Source organism: Elaeis guineensis, chromosome 4 (assembly GCF_000442705.2).
Source record: "Elaeis guineensis isolate ETL-2024a chromosome 4, EG11, whole genome shotgun sequence".
Classification (NCBI taxonomy): Eukaryota; Viridiplantae; Streptophyta; class Magnoliopsida; order Arecales; family Arecaceae; genus Elaeis; species Elaeis guineensis.
Window position 1 is genome coordinate 20,325,922 of NC_025996.2, and position 14,800 is coordinate 20,340,721.

Here is a 14,800-nt window from a genome sequence, read left to right on the forward strand (position 1 = left end):
CTAAATCTTTCATCCAAACCCTATCTTTTAAATTAAAGTGGTGACTTGCTAAAGTTGTTTATCCTAAATCACAAATAGATCCCAATTTTTTCACATGGAGGAAAAGAAGGGGGAGCAAGAGCAACACTGGAGGAGGGGCAAAGGAGTAGCTAGTTATTTTTAATCAACATAATAAGGTAGAAAGAAAATCCTCCAAACTAATAGCACTCTGCCTAGATTCAAAAGCCAATTAGATTCGATGATCGAGTGGCTCTATGGCGCTTGCCATTTTGAATCCTAGATGAACCACCACCACCATCTCTATTATCCTATTGTCCTTCGACCTCTTCTACTGTAGAACCTTATAGCAAAGCTGCTATCACTTTTGCTGTCTTAATCTCTTTCTACATCCTTACTCAGTCATCCTCAACATTTACCCTTCCCAAGTCAAAAAGTTGCTGGAGTGGTGGAAACTTGAAAGGAATTCGATGGAAGAAAGTGGCACAATATAATGTATAATAATACAATATGATGTAATTATAAGATAAGATAATAACATAATATAATTAATATAATATAGTATAATAATAATTAAAAGTATGCTTATTTTGTGCATCCAAAATTGTGTTTTGATATATCACATGAGAATATTGTTGTAACAAGATTGATGCAATACAGTTGAGGTGTTTGAGCATTAACTTGTCAATCTAGCATTAGAAGGGTTCTAAGAACCCCTTGTGTGCACTAATGTATGTTCTAGAGCCCTTCTCCGATGGTGATTATATTTTAAGGAAACCCAATAAATTTTCGTCTTTCATACTATTTGCAAACTTCACCAAGTTGGTATGCTAATAAACATAGCGCTTATATAAAGACTTCAAATTCATCATCATCTATTGCTACCTGAAACCTAGATTGACTTAAAGCACTCATGCATTTTGGAAAGGCATAAGTTGATATATGTTAAAAACAATTAGCTAGATTGCCACCAAAAATAAAAGAATTTCTAATTTTTGCATAGATAGCTTGTTGGATATGTGATATTTGTCCACCTAATTCTTAAACCTCTTCAAAATGCATTCACCAAAACTTTTAGTGTATTCAATATAGATGGGCTTTGATTATAGGCTCAAAATATTTAGGGTGTTAAATTAATGTTGCACCATAAATTGGAACTCATCTGGATGGCCATAACTCTTTGCTTAGCAACTAAATATTCTATGTCTAAGTCTTGGATTGTGCTTCTCCAGGCATCCACAATTGGGTAAATACAACATAGATAGGTTCCCCTCCATCTCTCTTTGGAAAATAAGCAACTTTGTACTGGCTTGATAGTTTTCGGTACTTGAAAAATTCAGAAGTTACTTTCCAAATAACTACATGAAAATAGCATTAAGTATCGAAACACTCTTGTATTTAAGCTCACTTTAGAACCTTCCAATTTGAATTGGTACTGTTGAATCTTCAAAATGTCACATAATCATGTTACTATCAAGTTCATGTAATGATATTAAGTTTTTCTGCACACAGTAAAATATTGTGAAGGTCTTCTATTGGCGCTTTAGCATGATAGCATCTGATTCTGATGTATAGAATAACTCCACATTGAAAGGGTCAGGCATGGATTTGTATCTAATCATACTTTTTAAGGCAATATCATTTTATAAGTTAAAGTGGTAATCATTAGATTCAACCCCCTCTTTCTCCTAAAAATAGGGATAATTATACTATCTTTGACCAACCTAGACCTAATTCCATCCAAGTGGGGTCTTTAGCTCCTAAAGTTGCATCTAACCGAACATCAGGTGCTATATTTATCCAAGTTAAACAATTGTTAGACAGGACATAGTCTTATCAAGACACTATAGGCTCTACATGATAAAATAACAAAATAATTCTATCAAAATTTAAATCGAAGGAGATATGATCCTCCTAAATCCAAGATTGAACTCGGAAGGATCAAGTTAAGATAACTTGCATCCATATATTGCCTGATAATTAGCATTCTCGATAATAAACGGTTGACAAAAAATAGGGTCTCCTCGATCCAAAATTTAAGGGTCATTGAACTTAAAATGGAGACACGAGATGTCTACAGCTAGCCTAAATTATGTAGAACTTGATCAAACCAATTCATTAGCAACCTGAAATTTCTTTTAAAAAAAATTAAAGGTGTTAGAAAAAGAATAGAGGCAACATGCTTGTTACCATTTCCGCACCATTCCAAGGGAAGGGAAGGAGGTTGAGACATGGACAAACCGGCGGTAGAGTAAATGCCGGAGGGAAGAAGGACATTATTGGTGGGGGTCCCCTGTCCCAGCCCCGCTGCCGTTTTATGGATGTCGTGTCACGTGCCATCACGCGTGTTTCCCTCTTTATAAAAAAGAAACGAAAGCCTCCTCTCCTCTCTCTAGTCCATCTCTCCGTCCTTATTTTTCCCTTTGTTTTTCCTACCCTCCTCTCCTTGGCTCCAAAGACTCCACACCTTCTCTCTCTACTACTGCCTCTACCTGCGGCTCTTACCTCTGGGATCAGTCGCTTTTAATAATATTAAGTCGTCGGTGAAAATAAAAGAGGCTTCTTTTTTTTTTTTAGCCCAGTCTCCACAGTGAGAGAGAGAGAGGGTGGGAGGCGGAGAGCAGTCGGGAGTGGTGGGCGGAGGAGCGGCGGCGGCGGGTGATGGTCAAAGGGGGATCGGGGTTGGCGATCGATGTGGGAGTGGGGCTGGTTGGAGCGCGAGATCAGCAACTTGGTGGGGAAATTGGGGGCCGGCGGTGGTGGCGGCGGCGGCGCTTGGATCTCGGGACCGGCCGGCGGGCAGTGGCATGCCGGCGTAGCTCTGGGTGTGACGGCCATGGCCGGAATCGCCTTGGCCGCCACCTTTGTCATCTCCTCCCGTAGGTAAAGAAGAGAGGAGAGAAAAAGCCCCCATCCCCCTTCTTCCCCCCTTTCCTTCTCCCACCCTCTTTTAGGAGTAGAAAAGAGCGAAATTTTTAGAAGACAGATAGATGAAAGCCCTTCGAAGATCTCACACCTCGAATTCCTCTTCGTCCTCACCATCTTCGTCGTCGCCCACGTCGTCTTGGATCCATTTGAGATCGCTTCTCATTGTCGCCTCCTCACCTGTCCCTGATCGGTGAGTCCTTATATCCTCTTATTCTCTTATTCTCTTTCCTTCCTGCTCCTTCTTCGCCTTAATTTTTTTCTTTTAATTTCGCTAGAGTTCCAGTTCCTCACATCAATTTGCCAAACTCTTCAGTCTAAGTCTCCACTCTTTAAGTAACGAAGAGAAAAAAAGAAGGAAACAGGATTGATGAGTTCTTGTTATTTGATTAGTTAATTTCGATATGCTTTCTTTCCTCCGTTGATTTGCTCATATTGTTGGATCTTTTTGCTAAGTTCAGTGGTTTAGGACTTTTGGAGCATTTATCTTCTTTCTATGTAACAGTTTTGATGAGTACTTATTTTTGTCCGTGGGGTCATACTCTTTTCTAGTAGATTGCATTGGTTACCTTCGCATTATGTCTCTCATTTGTGATGACATCAGTATTTCGTAGAAGTTGTTTCCTTTTTCTGTTGTGCATATACTCTATGGAAAGTATTATCAGCATCATGATGGTTGATCTTGCTTCGCTTCATTAAAGCTTCATCTTTCATGGGTACAATCTGACAAAAACCTTCCTAGATCCCAACTTTGTGCTGTATGGACTACTGACTATGTGAGCATTGGTTTCATAATATGGCCCCATCTCATTGGTTCTATGTTTCGCCAATAATAATGATTCTCATTGTGGACATCAAAGTGATGACATCAAACTGATGTTTTGAGAGTTGTCATGGATTCAGGGGTTCTATAAACAATTATGAGTTTAATGAATGTATGATTTCAGTTCTTCTCATGCACCAAATATGCTGAATGTGGTAATCTTCTACTTTTTACTAAGTGCTTAGTTTATTCCCTAATAGTTTTGGTTCATCTGCTTATTGTCTTGGATTTTAAAGTCTGGTAGCTTCAGCATCATTTCTTTCTCTGTTTAAATTTTGGGGGGATCGGTAACCTGCACTCTGGTCAGAGACTGTCAGACCATGATTAACACATATAGTGCACTGTAGGTCTTATAAATAGCATTTCATATGAATGAGTTCTATATATTATTTCAATTTGTTCACCTTTTCATTCAATTTATTCCTTATTGTGTCTGTTGATAACTAGACTGTATATTTATGCAGAGGCACCCTTAAATCACCATGGTCTAGAAGAAAAAGAAAACGTGTGCTTACTAGGCAGCAATGGTACAATTTCTTTACACCAGATGGAAAGCTTCGTGATGGGGGGGTGAAGTTTCTAAAGAAAGTCCGCAGTGGAGTAAGCACTTTAATCTTTTTTCTGTTTGCTTTGCATCAAATTGTCCTGATCATGCTATGTACCATTGTTTGAGAAATGTTCTTAATGATCTAGCCATCTGATTTATGGTTTAGGGAGTGGACCCAAGCATCAGAGCTGAGGTTTGGCCTTTTCTTCTTGGAGCGTAAGTTTTCTGAGCTGTTATTTTCAAATGCTTCTGTTTGCTATTTTTGTTGTAGAAAAAAACATATAGGCTTGTTATATATTTAATTGATGGTTGTTATGTTCTTTTTCATTGCAAATCTGTTAGTCCACCTATTCATTTTACATCGTTATGGTTACAATTTATTTATGCAAATCCAAATCAGTAATATTTAAAATACAAGGAGGTTATAGAAATATTGTTTATTCAAGATCCTGTGATTTCCATCCAATAAATCAACCATGTAGCTTTTCTCCATGATAATTTTTAGTAACAGTGTGATAGGAGTTCAGACAGGCACCATTAAGGATCACAACCTGTTGAAATATGAGTCAAATATTGGAAACTTGAGATGCTCTATTGGTAGCCTATGTTCCTAGATATCTTTTCCATAAAAGTGTAGTTTGTATATCAGTGCAAACTATGTGTTTGACATGAAATAACAAATTCCTGCATCTTAATTCAATTTTGAACTTTGCAATATGTTGTGCACTGTCGATTCCATCTTTCTGTTGGTGAATAGCTGAACTGAGAGCATGCATAATAGAAATTATTTGACATATATACTAAAGCATTGCATTTATTGATATATGCATGGATATTTTTATTTGTAAGGCTGTAATTAGGAAAATAGTATACAATACTAGCTTCTGTGTTTTATTCTTTATTCTTGTTTGTCTATATATAATGGTAGTGTGGATTCCTTACTAACCTGAAGAATGCTTTCTGCTAATGAGTGTAGAGGGAGGGTGTTCTATGAAGTAAACATATATGGTCGAATCTTCTAATGAAAGTTACAAAACATTATTAGTTTACCTCTAGGTGACAGTTACAAAAAAGCTCAAGCAACATCTGCATTATGACTATCTTGGAAGGAGTTGGTAAGCGAAACATGGTGGTTCAACATATGGATGGGAATTAAGTGCTCAGCTTAAATGGTTCAAGATATAATGGAAATATTTTCTTGAGAGAATAGTTATAGTGGACCTTCTGGGGTACTTTTTAGAGGTTATAGGGTATTCAAACTTTTAAGGGAAAGATGAAGCCATTGAACAGTATTACTTCCACAGCTATCATCTTGATGATAGCATTAAATAGGTAAATCACTGTCTTGTAATCAGCCTTATTAATAAACTTAGCAGCAGCCATGTAAATTATCATTTGCTTGGTAATGACACTTCCCTTCCATCATTACTTGTCTTATGCATGTTCTAAAGCTGCAAACTCTGGATTTGTTTTCCTTCTAATGCGCGCTTCAAGCCCTTCTTTTTTAAAAGTGATTTGGAGAGGTAAATGACTGCACATTTCTCAGGTATGGTATGATGTTATGTGTTCCAGCAATTGTGGGATGTTATACTCCATATAGATGAATCCAGCACGTGTGGTCTGCCCTTTCGCTCCTCTGTTGATTGTTGCTTCCACTCACACATGAGCAGATGGCAGGATGATGGCAGACAAATTTGATCTTGTCTGCCTGCTTGCACCATGCCTGTAAAAATAGAATTTCCCAAATTGCATTCTTGCTGGACTGGTGACTGCATGTGGGCTCTGCACAACATAACAGTGCTTTCTGACAACCAGAGCACTTTATTAAGCCAGTGAAACATGGATAAGAATAGAAAGGGATAGACTCGATATGTAATTGTATCAGGGATTTTGGATAACTTTTTAATTTTACAACAAATTGGTAAAATTAAAAAAAAAAACTGCAGATATTAGAAAAGTAAAGGAAAAATAAAATAATAATTCTGATAATAATTTGAATACCATTCAGTAATTCAATGAATTATGTGGTTAGGTATGCTCCTTTCTTTTCTAATCAGTTATGATATTGTTTCTACTTAAGATGTCTAAGAAGGTTGATAGACATTCATTAAATGACTCTTGTTCTTCTCCTTCTAGTTGATCATTTAAATTTGCATGGGATATGGATAATAATGCTAATTTGTTGAAGGATTTTTGTCAATTAATGCTAATTCTATTTTATGGGGTTCTTGTGAATGAATTAATAGGAATTTTTTTTTTGTGATTTTCTTGTGGATCAACTAACTAGTTTAAATTAACAAAGTGAAAATGGCAAATTGTTTTATTATTTGAAAGCTGATAATGCTCATGAGAAAGTAGCTATATTTCTTGGGTTCATGATCACATGTTTGACTCTAACATTAAATTACAAACATTTTGCACGTACGCTGCACATGATTGATTTTAAACATGTTACAATCCCATCAGATGTGGTATATTTAACTACAAGGGGTATCTGATTGATTCTTGTGACTACTGAGCGTTGTATCTGTGTGACAGAAAATAATTGTACCATGTGAGTTTAATGGAGAGGGAAAGAACTTGAGCTTTCCAAGTGTTCGATGGAGATTCAAAATAAAAAAATCTAGGGGCAAATTTTCATGATATCTTCTGATTGCTTCTCCAAGTAGATAATGTACACACATATATAGGTAGTTTTAGGTTGTGTAGAACCCAAAATTCAAGTCCTTTGGAAGGAGCAATTGTATGCTTATAATTAACTGAATCAATCAGTTGTTATGGTTTATAAGCAGAATATGTGAGGATATTTTAGCTTTTTTTCGTTTTGAAGTGTACAGTGTTGTGATATGAACTGGATAAGGTGCAGCACTTCTCGTGCATGTAATACACTGCTAAAGGACTTGTGCATATAATACAAAATGCAAGTGCATATAGGACTAAGATTGTCTTGTCGTTTTGATGTAGAATCTGTTACTCGAATAGTGTATATGACCATTTGTAAGTCTGGCCTATAATTAATAAGCCCATACTCATATAAAATTTTGCCAGCAATCATTTTCACTTCAGGCTTAAGTTAGATATTAGATTTTCTTAGAATAATGTCTGATGGCTTATGGAGACCCTTTTCACTTCTTTGATGTTATTCTCCCCACTTTATTTGATTAATTTGTGGTCAGCTATTAAGCTTGTTTCCTTGATGGTTGATATAGATTTATTTTTTTCGCCCTAATTTCGGATTTGTTCTATATTTGTAGTTATGTTTGGATTTTTTGTTATCGGTGTGAGGTTACAGATCCAGCTTTCTTTTGCTAATTTCACCATTTTACATTAGTATGCCATCCAGTGATCGTACCTCTTGCTGCTGACTTCTGTCCAGATTGTCTTATATTTTGCTATAAAAAATGTACAGTGAACAATGAATGCTGACAAAGGATATTGAAAAAATTTATTTCAACCTCATCGGGTGTTTATTCTCTTAGAGATGGTATCAGAACAACTGCAGTGCTAGTGACAAATATGATCTTTTAATGTAAAACTAATCATTACTGAACTTAGTAATATTACTGCACTTGAGTTGGACTTCTTGTTTCTGTATATTCTCTTTTCTATGAATTCTGCAGATATGCTGTGAGCATCTGCTATGCTAACATGGGCGAAAAAATGGAAGACTTGAAATTTGGTCCGCAAAGTTATTGCCAAATCTGTATATTCTAGGATTACTTCTACAGTGGTGGAAGTGGTGTTTTAATTTGTATCAAATTTTACCCTTCCATCTTCAATAGATTAATCAAATGAAAAAACATGAATCAGATTTCTGGATTTCCTTTATTTGAGTTAATTATAAATGAAAATTGTTTGTGGATTTAGTGGTTTTGCTACTTCCAATTTTTAGCTTGAGTTCCAGATTCCATCTTAATCAAATCTAGAATATCCATCTATTTAAGTGCATTTTATTGTTCAAAGTTGTATTTGAATGAGGTAGATTACTAAATTATTTAGCTAGAAGAAATAAGAGATAATGGGTGGATAATTTATGTTTGAGAGTATCAGTGGAAATTTAGAAAATTATATTCATACTGTATTTTCCTTGTTCTCCAGATTAACCTTTATGCAATTTTGTGTGGAAAAGACATATAGTGATGGACCATACCCCATCTATTGCTTATGTACTTTTTTGTGGATTCCAAATCCTTGCCATTCTATTCTTGTTCGACGTTTGCCAATGTCATGAATCCTCATGTACACACACACATACATACGTACGTACATACATATAATGTCAACATAGACTTATCTACACTCAACTAGATCTCTACGTAGATCCAGTTAGATCTAGATCGGATGATGGAGGTCCCATATCAATGATTTGAGCTATTGGAAGGGATCTACTACCTCTAAACTTCTTATACACAAAAATTATGTGATTTTGGGACTACCAGCTTATGCATCAAGTGGATAAAAAGACATGTATAGTTTCATATTATTTAAACTGTTCAATTTTTTGACCCTTGATATATAGGCTAGTAGTCTCCAAATCACATGATTTTTGGTATATAAGCAAGTTAGATGTATAGATTACATCTAACGGCTTAAATCATTGATGTGGAATCTGCATCATCCAATCCAGAGAGATATTTGGCTACACTCGAGTGGATCTATACTCAGATCCAGTTTAGATTTAGATTAGATGATGAAGGTCCCATATTGATGACTTGAGTTGTTGAATGTGATTTATTACATTTAAACTGCTTACACACTAAAATTATATGATTTGGAGACCCATAGCTGATGCATCACATGATTAAAAAAAAAAAACTATTGCTCATATTATATAAACTATACAATTTTTTGATCACTTGATGCATAGGCTAGGGGTCCCACTACATGATTTTTTTAGTGTATACGCAGTTTAGGTGTAGGTCATATCCAATGGCCTGGATCATTGATATGGGATCCTCATCATCTGATCTTGACTTGACCAGTTTGAGTGGAGATCCACTCAAGTGTAGCCAAGTCTGTGTGTGTGTGTGTGTGTGCGCGTGTGTGTGTGTGTGTTGATCGGATTACTATAGCTATTATCTTATAATTTAACAAAGAATCCTATTTAGGTTCTTGCTGCAAAATGTGATGCTAGCAAGTTTGCTGTATTTTGCATGCTGTCGATGCTGATAGAAAGACTTAGTGGCACAACTCATAAATAACCACCACCTTTTTTCTTTCTCTGTCAAGCTCATTTTTGCTTATGTTGTATATATTAGCAGTGTTTATGTATGCGACAACATGGAAATGTTCATGCCATTTTACAAATGTTAGATATTATAATGCTGTCATCTTCTATAGATTTGAACTTTTAGCGGTTGTGTGTTTAATTTGCAGAGTTGCTTGTTGTGATTTGATAGGGACTATTAGAAGCTCATTACTGTTATTTGTTTTACCTTGTGTGCAACATGGGAGGCTTTGTCGTATTCAAGGCATTTCACTAATTCGATAATGATGTACTTGATTTATGATATACGTAGCAATGGATTTAAAGACAGTAGTGTTTGTCTAGAGTTGCTAGAAGCATTTAATAGGAATGACTTTGTTACTTTAATGTGCAGTTACGACCTAAACAGCTCAACGGCTGAAAGAAATGCTGTTAGACAACAGAAAAGGTATTTAGTCGTGGCTGTTATCAGTTTTTTTAACCATGGTTTTCTTCTTGTGGGTTTAACTAAAGCAGTTGCTGTGATATGAGAAATAACTTGTTTAAGAAATATGTGGAACATGAAGACATTGAGGGAAAATGGGAAGAACAATACTTTGTTCACTTGATAGGTGGAAGCAATGAACTAAAAAGTGAAACAATTAACACAGAAAAATGCATTCATGGCATCTGCTAAATGACAAAACTATACCCATGCATGACAAGTATCTAATGCAATATGCAGGTATATTTTTGTCATTTACAGGTGGGAACAACCAAGTAGTTTGTTCCTGGGAACTAATTTGCCATAGTGTGTGTATATATATATTCATGCACATGCTACAAGTTTTGGAGGCAATATTACATTCCATTTTCTGTACTTCTAATATAGGAAAGATTATGAGAAACTAAGGAGACGGCACGGGCGACTTCTAAAGCTAAGCAATGTGGGAGACAAGGAGTTGAAGGAAATAGTTGAAGTCTGTTATGCTGAGAGCCCCAGTTTCATTGAGGGTCATGAATCTTCTGGCTCTGAAAATGTGTCTAGCGCCAGGGAGTCCCTTTCTTTTGATCGAGGAAGCCCAGATGATGGCAATGCAGAGCAACCATCACATGATGAGACCTCTGCCCCCAGCTCATGTCATGTGGAAGAAGAAGACAAGAGTGGGATCACTCATGTCGATGATGCGTCTGCAGTGGAGATGGAATCCTCCGATACTGAGTCCTCCACTGAAGAAGAACCTGAAGACCAGTCGATGTACTCTGCTGCAGAAGGGAACATGGAAACCGATCCCAAGTATGCCAAGATTACTTCAATTAAAGGGAGCAATCCTAATTCTAGTCGAACAGCTGAGGACTTTGCTACATGGCAGCGTATCATCCGTTTAGATGCAATTCGAGCTAATGCAGAGTGGGCCATCTACTCTCCAGCCCAAGCTTTAATCTCTGAGGACAAGGCACTCGAGGCTGCTGTTGCTGTTGGTTTGAAGGACTATGACCACTTGGAGCCATGCAGAATCTACCATGCTGCACGCTTAGTTGCTATACTTGAGGCATATGCCCTCTATGACCCAGAAATTGGCTACTGCCAAGGAATGAGCGACCTCCTATCTCCCATCCTTGCAGTCATGGAAGAGGACCACGAGGCATTCTGGTGCTTCGTCAGTTTCATGTGGAAAGCCCGGCATAATTTTAGGCTTGATGAAGTTGGCATAAGGAGACAGCTGAAGACTGTATCAAAGATCATCAAGTTCAAGGACTCGCACCTGTATCGACACTTGGAGAAGCTTCAAGCAGAGGACTGCTTCTTTGTCTACAGAATGGTGGTGGTTATGTTCCGTAGGGAGCTAACTTTCGAGCAAACTTTGTGTCTATGGGAGGTAATGTGGGCAGACCAGGCAGCAATCAGGGCAGGGATTGGAAAGTCAGCTTGGAGAAGGATAAGGCTGCGGGCTCCCCCCACTGATGACTTGCTGCTTTATGCCATTGCAGCCTGTGTTCTGCAGAGGAGGAAGCTGATCATAGAGATGCACAGCAGCATGGATGAAATCATCAAGGAGTGCAACAACATGGCGGGGCAGCTGGATGTCTGGAAGCTCTTGGATGATGCCCATGATCTAGTGGTCACCCTACATGACAAAATTAAATGACCTGGTTTTTCCTCAATGTGTACCATCTTAATGAGTCATCTCTCCCTTGTTGGCTTCTTCTGTTTTTGTTTGCTTTCAGTCATTAATACCAGTTGCTATGATAAAGCATAGCACTGATGAAAGGTAAAAAAAAGGGGTTCGGAGAACCCCTTATTGGATTTACCTTAGAGAGACTACAATGTTGTTTTATTACTTAGGAAGAATCATTCCAGTTTATACGAGCTCGTTCAATTTAATCGAAATCTTCCTTGCCTATTTTTATTTTGTACCGTTGAATTTGGTATTCTAGAAGCCTTTGTGGTGAATGAGTTTGTTAAATTTGCTACAGATGGATGAAATCACCCAAGAGCTGTCATGTGTTGCTCTCTTTAGCCAGGTTCTTGAACTGCGGACATCAGTTTAAAACATGACCCACAATTTTCAGAAAAGATTCTTTATTCTGTGGGATACCATTAGCACCTGGAAGCTCTCCTTCAATATCAGGTGCAGACTAAAAGTGGAATGGATAATTGGTTTGTAGCAACTCATCCGATTAGAATGGTTAAAAGAATGAGCTAGACTGCTAGAGATCTAATTGATGTGTTCCCTGTCATCCAAGCATGTTTCATGAGTCTAGTGGATCTTTTTAAATATAGCTCTCCTCATCATGTGGTTCTGTAAAAAGTTGGAACATTCTTACGTGGAGATCTCTTCATCAATTAAACCAAGAAGGTTCGCTGCAGGCTTGAAAAGAAAAGCTGAGCAAGAGGCATCCACGCTGGAGCTGGATGATATATGGAAAAAAATGTTCACCAGGGCCGAGGTTGAGCTTTAATTTCTTCCTTTCTTACATGAACCATCGGATGAAAGAGCCCATTATATCCTCTACCAGTACTTTGGTGCATAATTCTCTCAAATCTCAGATACCCTTTCCTTCAATTCTTCACTGATGATGTTAATAACAATAGCTTTAAATATATGAAACAATTATTATCTTCTTTACCTCCAAATTATATACAAGAATATAGCTCTTCATGCTATAAATTAAATGTTTATTTTTCAAGAGTATTAGTGTAAAAAAATAATAATATCCTTATTAATGTAAAAAATAATAATATCCTTTTAAATTTAAAACTGCTACTTTTAACATAGTCTAAAATTTAACGGAAGGATATCATTGAAAAAAAACAGAATACTTCGAAAGATACACATGCAAATAATAATTTTCAAAGAGTAAATATACGATAAACAATATTATCAGAAATGAACATCTGAAAGGTGCAAAGATCGTTGAGCTTTATCTCTACAGAACCACAAATTAAGAGCTTTTATCTATGCACATAATAGCGAACATAGACGGACACCAAGATTGCTCAAAAAACGAATAACAAGAAAAAGAAGAAAAGGTTTCAGAAGTCTAGGGAACACGGTTGGCCATTGGATCCCTAGTTATAGACCAGAAGCAGCTCCAATGTGAAAAAATCAAATTTCTATAGACAAGCCTAGAAAGCATTCGCTTGTTATATATTTTTCTGAATTGTAATAGCTCAAAATCCATCCTCAACACCCTAAGAGATGTTCCAGCTTTAACAAAGGAAACTCAAAAGTGCGGACTGGAAGGAAAGAAGATGACAAGAACTTCTAAATGGCACATAACAACTAATCCATTACCACCATCAGAGTGGCTGAATGGTTTTACAGTTCAATTACTATAAAATTATCAAATCCACCATTGAACTTCAGTTTCAATAGACTACGGATGACCGAGGCAAATAGAGTTACTCCTCTACTTTGGTAAAGTGACGAACAGCAAAGGCCAAGCCCAAGATCAAGACGGGCACAAGGAACTGCAGTATCTTGATCACGAATTCTGAAGTTTTATCAGGATTGTAGTGTGCTTGTTGTGGTGCCACATAGACACGCTTAGTTGGAATAGTTGGAGAATCTATGTCCCCGATGCAATACTTGATCATCAGCTCCCTAGCAGAGGTGCTGTGACCTACATCTTCAAAATCGTTGGTTGCATCCTTCCCTGCAAAGACAATTAGATGAAAAATTCAGTTCTGTGAATATAGCCAACTAAGCAAGACCAGACTTTGCCTGGCTTAATCATGATTTCTTTTATATAAGAATGGAGGAAAATATATGAGATAAAAAATACTAACATATAAAATCTATGGTTCAACAAAAGCTGATTTGAATTATTACCAGTTGCTGCTAGCAAGACTTCATCACCACCTGGATGCTCATCCATAAATGGGGTGACATCGTACACCTGTAGTACGAAAATATGTGAAAATAAAAGTGAGTACTTCGTGATGAAGAAAATATATGAGCATGCCCAAATATTCATATCAAGTCCCTGCAAGTTAAATATGCATTAATTAGATATGTCTTAAGCTCTTCATAGATCATTGTCCTACATGTTAATAAGGGAGCTTGACAAGATAAAGATCCACTTGCCTAACGTAAAAAAAGAAGGGGGGGGGAGTGGGGAGAGAAGAGCATGGGTTTAATGTTATATAAACACTAAATCTCAGATAATGTCAGAAAGCAAGAAGGCAAGAACAGTAATATCAATAATTTGGTTTAGGTGTGAAATAATTAATATGTTTATAAGAGATAACACATGACTCCCTATAAATGATGACCAGAATGAGCACTACTATATTTTACAATTTCTTAATATAATTAAAATAAAAATATTGAAGTCACCAAGAGAAAGGAAAGAGGGTATTTCAAGAAAAGATCCAATTTTCTGAGAGGAGATTTAATTAAGGCCAAGCCAACTTATCATCAAGGATATGAGAAGTGCAAAGTTAAAAAGATCCACATGATTCAAATTTGCAGAAAAGGACCACCATTTTGAATTTTACTCATCAATTACACTCCTGGTCAGCAAAATACCTATAAAAAATATGGTATATGTGCATCCAAAGCTGAGGTCCATTGCAAAGAGGAAACAGGGTTTCCACAAGGGGCCACCTGTAACACTTGGCGGACTTTGAGATCTGTGTCAACAATCATCTGCTGAGCATTGCATTGAAATGTTACCGAAAGACATCATGGAAATCTCAAAGCCTGCCACATATTGGAGGCAGGGCCATAGTGGAAACTTAATTTTCACCTGACAGTGGACCTAAACCAGTTCTACTCCTGGGGCAGCCACTTTTAGCCACCCCCTCCCCCCCACA

The 14,800-nt window shown here is 37.0% G+C and overlaps 2 protein-coding genes across 4 annotated transcripts in view; one reads left to right on the forward strand and one right to left on the reverse strand.

Annotated features, from left to right (window-relative positions):
- Nucleotides 1-2,383: 2,383 nt before the first annotated feature.
- LOC105043478 (rab GTPase-activating protein 22) lies at nt 2,384-11,882 on the forward strand. Of its 2 annotated transcripts, none has more exons than XM_010921040.4 (5): nt 2,384-3,115; nt 4,210-4,345; nt 4,459-4,508; nt 9,893-9,946; nt 10,370-11,882. In XM_010921040.4, exons 1-5 carry the CDS (start codon nt 2,988-2,990, stop codon nt 11,625-11,627), a joined length of 1,626 nt encoding a protein of 541 aa, XP_010919342.1. In that variant the 5' UTR covers nt 2,384-2,987; the 3' UTR covers nt 11,628-11,882. The 2 variants fall into 2 exon arrangements, with proteins under 2 accessions (XP_010919342.1, XP_010919341.1); XM_010921039.4 differs by having other exon boundaries at nt 2,384-2,880.
- Nucleotides 11,883-13,093: 1,211 nt separating this feature from the next.
- The window catches only part of LOC105043477 (cytochrome b5), a 4,903-nt gene continuing 3,196 nt past the window's right edge, over nt 13,094-14,800 (reverse strand). For both annotated transcript variants that reach the window (XM_010921037.4, XM_010921038.4), the window contains exons 3-4: nt 13,815-13,881; nt 13,094-13,638 (exon numbers count right to left, since the gene is read on the reverse strand). In XM_010921037.4, the coding sequence (XP_010919339.1) occupies nt 13,385-13,638; nt 13,815-13,881 (321 nt within the window). In that variant the 3' untranslated portion in view covers nt 13,094-13,384. The remainder of the gene's footprint in view (nt 13,639-13,814; nt 13,882-14,800) is intronic.